Source organism: Sinocyclocheilus rhinocerous, unplaced genomic scaffold (assembly GCF_001515625.1).
Source record: "Sinocyclocheilus rhinocerous isolate Xijiao unplaced genomic scaffold, SAMN03320098_v1.1 scaffold567, whole genome shotgun sequence".
NCBI lineage: Eukaryota > Metazoa > Chordata > Actinopteri > Cypriniformes > Cyprinidae > Sinocyclocheilus > Sinocyclocheilus rhinocerous.
The window spans coordinates 80,684-88,624 of NW_015649134.1; the positions used below are offsets into that span (position 1 = coordinate 80,684).

Consider the following 7,941-nt stretch of genomic DNA (forward strand, 5'->3'; position numbering starts at 1 on the left):
GGAAAGTACTTCTACTTATAGAAAAGCTCTAAAAACTGCTAGATCTACTTACTTTTCGTCTCTCTTAGAAGAGAACAAACCCCAGGCATTTATTCAATACAGTGGCTAAATTAACGAAAAATAAGGCATCAAAAGATGGAGACGATTCCCACCAGCACAGCAGTAATGACTCTATGAACATCTTTACTTCCAAGATCGATACTATTAGAGATAAAATTCTAACTATGCAGCCATCAGCCACAGTATCGCATCAGATAGATAGTGCACTATAGATCCCCTGAGGAACAATTCCACTCATTCTCTGCAATAGGACAGAAAGAACTGTATAAACTTGTCAAATCATCAAAACCTACAACATGTATGTTAGACCCTACTCCATCTAAGCTACTAAAAGAGGTGCTTCTACATAGATCCTCTTCTGAATATTATTAATTCATCAATGTCTTTAAGATATGTCCCTAAAACCATCAAATTGGCTGTTATTAAGCCTCTCATTAAAAAAAACCACAACTTGATCCTAGAGAATTAGTTAATTACAGACCGATCTCAAATCTACCTTTTCTGTCAAAAATACTAGAAAAGGCAGTATCCTCTCAGCTATGTTCCTTCTTAGAGAGAAATGGTATCTCTGAGGACTTCCAGTCATGACTTAGACCATATCATAGTACTGAGACTGCTCTCATCAGAGTTACAAATGACCTGCTCTTATCATCCGATCGTGGTTGTATTTCTCTAGTGCTACTGGATCTTAGTGCTGCGTTTGACACTATTGACCATTGAGTAGACTACAAAATTATGTTGGCATTATTGGAATTGCATTGTCATGGTTCAAATCTTATTTATCTGTCATCAGTTCATAGCAGTGAATGACGAGATATCATATCGATCACATGTACAGTATGGAGTGCCACAAGGCACAGTACTAGGACCGTTGCTTTTCACACTTTTCACACGTTACCCTTCGGAGATATCATCAAGAAACATGGTGTTAGCTTTCACTGTTATGCTGATGATACTCAGCTCTATATTTCTTCATGGCCCAATGAAACATACAAATTTGCAAAACTAACGGAATCCATAGTTGATATAAAAAATTGGATGACTAGTAAGTTCCTACTGCTAAATTCTGAAAAACAAAAAACAAAACAGAGGTTTTAATTACTGGACCAAAAACCTCCGCATGTAATAACCTAAAACACTGTCTAACACTTGATGGCTGCTCTGTTAATTCTTTGTCATCAGTTAGGAACCTAGGTGTGCTATTTGATAGCAATCTTTCCTTTGAAAACCATGTTTCTAGCATTTGTTAAAAATGCATTTTCCATCTTAAAAATATATCTAAATTACGACCTATGCTCTCAATGTCAAATGCAGAAACATTAATTTGTGCGTTCATGACCTCAAGGTTAGATTATTGTAATGCTTTATTGGGTGGTTGCTCTGCGCACTTAATAAACAAACTCCAGCTGGTCCAAAATGCAGCAGCTAGAGTTCTTACTAGAACCAGGAATTACGACCATATTAGCCCGTTTCTGTCAACTCTGCACTGCCTCCCTATTGAACAACAAATACATTTTAAAATCTTGCTAACTACTTATAAAGCCCTGAATGGTTTAGCTCCTCAATACTTGAGCAAGCTCATATCGCATTATAGTCCTTCACGTCCGCTGCGATCTCAAAACTCGGGCCATTTGATAATACCTAGAATATCAAAATCAACTGCGGGCAGCAGTTCCTTTTCCTATTTAGTGCCCAAACTCTGGAACAATCTACCTAGCATTGTTCAGGAGGCAGACACACTCTGTCAGTTTAAATCTAAATTAAAGACCCATCTCTTTAACCTTGCATACACATAATACACTATCACATTGCTATAATTCAAATCCATTATAGAGTTGTTAGGCTGCATTAATTAGGTCAACCGAAACCGGGAACACTTCCCATAACACCCGATGTACTCACTACATCGTAAGAAGAATGGCATCTATGCTAATATTAGTCTCTTTCATTCTTATTCCGAGGTCACCGTAGCCATACGGATCCAGTTTGTGTTCAGATCAGATGGTCACTGTAGCCACCCAGATCCAGTCCATATCCAGACCAGATGGTGGATCAGCACCTAGAGACGACCTCTACAGCCCTGAATGTCAGTGGAGACCATGTCAACTAGATGCGCCCCAGAGACAGATCCCCTGTGAAGACCTCATCACCTCGACGACCATCGGCACAAGACCACGGGAACCTGACAAGTCCTCTGAATCATTGAATCATCAATGAACTGACTTTAACTGGAAAAATGACTCTTCTTGCATTATCTTCTTGCATTATCAACAAACTTTTCCTGTTTGACTCTGTAAAGCTGCTTTGACACAACCAGTATTGTATAAAGCACTATACAAATAAAGGTGACTTGACTTGACTCTCTGACCAGTTTCCTCCTGGCTCTTTCATTAATTTTGGAGTGATGTCCTGATCCAGGAAGGGTCTGTGTTGTACCAAATACCTTCCACTTCTTAATAATAGACATCACTGTGCTTCTAGGCATTGATACAGCCTTTTCATTTTTTTTGTATCCATCTCCTGACTTGTGCCTGTCCACAACTTTATCCTTGAGATCTTTTGACAGTGCCTTGCCACCCATACTGTATTTGATTGTTTGCTTCAGTTGCACTGCCAAGGACTGAAATGCTCCAGGAAAGCTCTTTTCATGCTGAGCTACTCAAAATGATCACAGCTGATCACAGTTGAACATGAAATGGCTTTGTGTGCCACTTAGAAGGTGATTAGCTACACCTGATTGAGTTTAGGAGGGGAGTGATCCTTTTTCCAACTTTTTGGATTTTTAATTTTTTTCTGGCATGTTGGTGTTATATCTTTCACTTGGATGTTATAAGTTGCACTGAGTAATTACAGCTGGATAAAACAAAAACTATCCGTCTTCATTTCAGGCTGCAAAGCAACAAAATTTTCTATACACTGTAGCTAGGGTTGACTTTTCCTCCTTGTAAAAGAGCTTCATAACATCGCTTTATTAGTGACCTCTTAGTTCTGTTATCCAGGAGCACCCGTTCTGTTGGAGTGGGGCAAGAAGAAAATCCAGGGACGATATGCTTTTGCACAAAGATCTTAATTTGAAAATACCTGAAGAAGTTATTTTAGGGTAATTTAAATTTATCCCTCAACTGTTCAAATGATAATTTGAAAAAATCCTGAAAAAGGATCAATAGTGCTTATACCAACTTCTCTCTACAATATGAAACCATTATCCATTATTCCACGCTGAAAATCTAAATTTCCTTGTATTGGAGTAATAGGTAACAAAGTTTTGGCTTTCCCTTCCCAACTCCTGATTAATTTCCACACTCGTAATGTGTTACTAATAATCCTGTTCTGCCCTAGACCAGAGATTTTTTTTTAACATCTAAAACAAATGTGAGAGAGAAATCAGTAAACCATGGGTAAACCATCACCGAATTTCGGTGAGTGATTAAATTTTATGTTGTTTATCATTAACCAAAATACCAGAAAGGGTATGGTTCTTGGGCCTTTACTCTTCATCATCTATATGCTCCCTTCAGGTAACATTATCCGTCTTCATGGCTTCAACTTCCACTGCTATGCAGATGACACCCAGCTCTATATCAGTTCTCAACACAACTCTTCCTTTCCCACCAACTCCATATCAGCTTGTAATAATGATATAAATGCTTGGATGACCAGTAACTTTCTCAAACTCAACACTGATAAAACAGATCTACTACTTGTCAGTTCACCAAAAAATGTTGCTCCTTTCTGTGCTGACAATGTTAAAGGGGTCATGGTCATGGACATGGCTGCTTCAACACTAACTGCGGTTACTGAAACCACGCCGTCTTTCATTGCGTGCACATTTGGGCGGCATTATGCTAATATTTCCACATAGTGAGGTAGATATGTGGGGGCGTGTTAGAATGAGCTGTTTTAGGGGGGCGTGGCAGAGTCTTAACTTTGATAAAGAATATCTCTTTGGTTTTGAGACTTTAGTCTTTGCAACTTCAGGGATCTTATGTTCGCCCTTCCACCACCGTTAAAAACCTGGGTATAATCGACTCCTCTCTCTCCTTCCTACCTCACATTTCTTCACTCACTAAATCTGCCTTTTTCACCTCCGTAATATCGCTCGCTTACGTCCCTTCTTAAATATCAATGATGCTGAGACACTGCCTTCATGCCTTCATTACTTCTTGACTCGACTACTGTAATTCTATTTTCTATGGTCTACCAAACACAACATTAAATAAGCTCCAATATATCCAGAAATCTGCAGCTAGGGTTCTCACTTTTTACTCTGCAGCTAGAGTTCTCACTTTTTCAAAGAAATCTTCTCACATTACTCCCATCCTACACAGACTTCATTGGCTACCCGTTCGTTTTCGTATTCAATACAAGATTCTCCTCATCACCTTCAAAGCACTTCATGGTTTCGCCCCCCCATATATTTCTGATCTCATTCATACTTACTCCCCAGTTCGCACACTACGCTCTTCAGATACTGGTCTACTGTTAATTCCACGCCACAGGTTAGCATCGTTTGGTGGACGAGTGTTTTGTATCTCTTCCTAGGCCTGTCAAAAAAAAATTCGAATTTCTAATATTCGTTGAATTTAAAATAAAAATCCAATGTTGCATTCAAATTTTAGGTGTGCATCAGGCAGCCTTATCAGTGGTGCACGAGATGCGACGGCGATGTAAGTGTCATTGCATTTTAATGCTTTTGGTAGCCTATCCAGTTGAACCCACTAGATGCGGCACTGCTATGTTGTTCATTCAAAATATTGCGGGAAAAAAAGAACATCAATGCGGAGATGATGTTGTTAACGTCAAAACCAAAACCAAACCGTTCACACAGAATGCATATTTATCACATATTCTAGAGCGAAATCTATCACCGTTGCACTTGCGTCTCGCACAAAAGAAAGCATGTTTAGAAAGCATTACATTAAAATACATTAAAGCATACATTAAAATGAATGTAAGTTCAACTTTTTAAAAACATGTCTCGAGACTTTATGGCAGGTTTTCCCCATCCTACTGCATCTCAAGTTTTTAAATGAAGAAAGTACTCTTTGTGATTGGTTTTCGGTCCTTTGTATTAAACTATACATACATTACTGACAAGATGCGCATTAAATTTCGCATGCGATTTATCGTGCAGTCCTACTATATATACATGCATGATTCTGTTTTGTTTCTAATTGTTTAAGCAACTGTAATTATATAAGGTTTATAAGCATTATTTGAAACATTATGCACTTTTTTCAAAGATAGTCGTGTTATTTTATTATGCTTTGAAGAAACATGCATAATATTTTGTTCGATGCGCCCTCTTGTGGCCTCAGGAGAGAAGCCAAAAGCTTTTCCCCCCCAACTGAAATTATGCCTTTTAAATTCGAATATAATTCGAATATTGATAATAGTTATGTACAAAATTCGAATTTAGTTTTTCAGCCTTGTTGGCAGCCCTATCTCTGCCCCCACACTTTGGAATTCTATTCCCAAACACATTCATGATCTTTCTTCATTACAGGATTTTAAAACCCACCTTAAAATATATATTTTCCTTTCTTGTTTCTCTGATCTCTCTTCATTACAGGATTTTAAAACCCACCTTAAAATATATCTTTTCCTTTCTTGTTTCTCTGATCTCTGACTGCATGATCTAATTCATGCCATGTATTTCATGTTTATCTGTATTATTCTTTTTCTTTTCTTTTTTTTTCCTGTCATGTTTATCTGTTTTGATATTGTAAAGCGACCTCGAGTTTGCAAAAGGCGCTATATAAAATAAACATTATTATTATTATTACTACTATTATTAAATATGCAAATTACATCTCAACATCTCACAGCCTCTGCTAGAGGTTCAATAAGGGGGCAGTACTTGGCCACACATCACTTCACTCACTCACTCACTCAATAACCATAGCAAAAAGCAAGAGTGACAATAGGCAACCCTGCCCAGTGCCCCTTTCTAAGTTGAAACTCTCAGAATGCCTGCCATTTGTAATAACTGCTGCTACTTCACTATCATACTGTATCTTAATAATGAATTATCCTAAATTCTAACACAGTATTATTTACTCCATAGGTTCTGTATGAAGATTGTAAGATGGTGACTCTTAATACCCCTTATGTGGCTGGTTTCCTGGGCTTCAGGGAAGCCCCACCTCTGCTACAGGCCCTGGAGAAACTGAAGAACGTACAGCCAAATCTAATGCCACAGGTTAGAGTCATCACATCTGTTGCCCTAGCTTAGAGTGACACAGTTACTTACACAGTCTCACTTAGCCAGACTTTTGGCTATTCTGGTTAGGAATAGGGAAACATGATATTATCAAAACATCATTGGAACTGGTTGATAAAGCCTTCAAATGTATACATCAACCCAATATGAAAAATTAGAATTAGAATGAGCTTTGTTCGCCAAGTGTGCACAAACACATGAGGAATTTGTTGTGGGTTCCAGGAGGTTTGGGTACAGTACATACATACATGCATATATATATATATATAACATGAGTGAAAGAAGAACATAAAAAATTTAAATAAGTAAAAAAATAAGCAAAATGAAAAACAAAATGGTAATAATAAATTAAAAAACAGTAACTTACATTAGATCTGGAGGTTTATGTACAGACCGTGTTCATTATGTACTGTATATACAGCTGTATGAATAAAAGTATGTATTTACATATTACCTAAAGCCACAAGAGCACTGAATTATAATTTATAACAAAAAAGCAGACTGTAAATTGGTGTGTTAGTTATTTAAGGTGGAGATGGCCTGGGGAAAAACTGTTTTTATGCCTAGATGCAATTAATGCAATTACATTTTTACGCCAGTCGGTGGTGGTAAGGAACGGTCTTTATGAGTAGTCATCATTAAACCAGTCTGTTCATTAATTCACTAATACACTTTGAAAAGCTGATTCATTCATGATTGAAACAAATTGTTGAAATTAATTTAACTTTGAGCACCACTTTATAAGGTTCAATCAATGGTCACCATGTCACCTGGGTAACGCTGAAGCTGATGTTTCATTGATGGTGTTGAATCAATGCATTGAACAACGCTGACGCCAGCCATGGGAAATCCCCTTAATTGTTGAAAAGATACTATGACAAAGATATCGATTTCATCACAAACTGTTTCATGAATATATGACTTGGCCTGAAGGACAGACACAGGTAATCGCACATGCTCAGGTCACCCATCTCAGTCTGCTCTCTCTCTCTGTGTGTGTGTGTGTGTGTGTGGAGGAGCTGCCTGAGCTCCAACCCAGACACAGATAGAGAGCAGACGAGATGTCAGAGGCAGCGGGATAGCTAAAATTAGGGCTGCCACTAACGACTATTTTTATTTCGATTAATCTATCGCCCAATTTATCGATTAATCGATTAATCTAAACGATTCATTTCCCACAAAAAAATCAACAATTTTACTTAAGAATATTTTATTAAACTAAATTTCATTAAACCAAATGAAGTCCAAAAGTAAAAAAGTAAAGTGCAACATAAAGTGCAAGAAGCAAGTGTCCATCTCATAGTCCAAATCACTGAAATCAAAGTTCAGTATTATAGTGTAAGAATGACAACATATCCACGTGTTCTAGTCTACTAATAATACAATTATAATCAAAAAACACTTTTTAAAGAAGTATTTACCAGAAATATTATTTACCATAATTTATTTAGAAGAAAAATTTAAATGTGCAGTATTCCTGAAAAAAAAAAACTTTGTAAACATTTAAAAAAAAAAAAAAAATCAATTAATTGGAGATGCTTTTGATTATTAAAATTTAATGGAACCATTAAAATGGAATCCAGAAAATAATGGAAAACAGAATTTGGTAAAGATAAAACTGTAAAACTCAATTAATTAGACAGGCTTTTTGATTAATA

General features: G+C 37.0%; 1 protein-coding gene across 3 annotated transcripts in view; it reads left to right on the top strand.

Annotated features, from left to right (window-relative positions):
• The window catches only part of LOC107710273 (endonuclease V), a 129,102-nt gene that overhangs the window by 44,397 nt on the left and 76,764 nt on the right, over window positions 1–7,941 (top strand). For all 3 annotated transcript variants that reach the window (XR_001636577.1, XM_016514997.1, XM_016514999.1), the window contains exon 3: window positions 6,128–6,262. Coding sequence is in view for 2 of the 3 variants with exons in the window: in XM_016514997.1 (XP_016370483.1) it covers window positions 6,128–6,262 (135 nt within the window). In the remaining variant the exon portion in view is untranslated. The remainder of the gene's footprint in view (window positions 1–6,127; window positions 6,263–7,941) is intronic.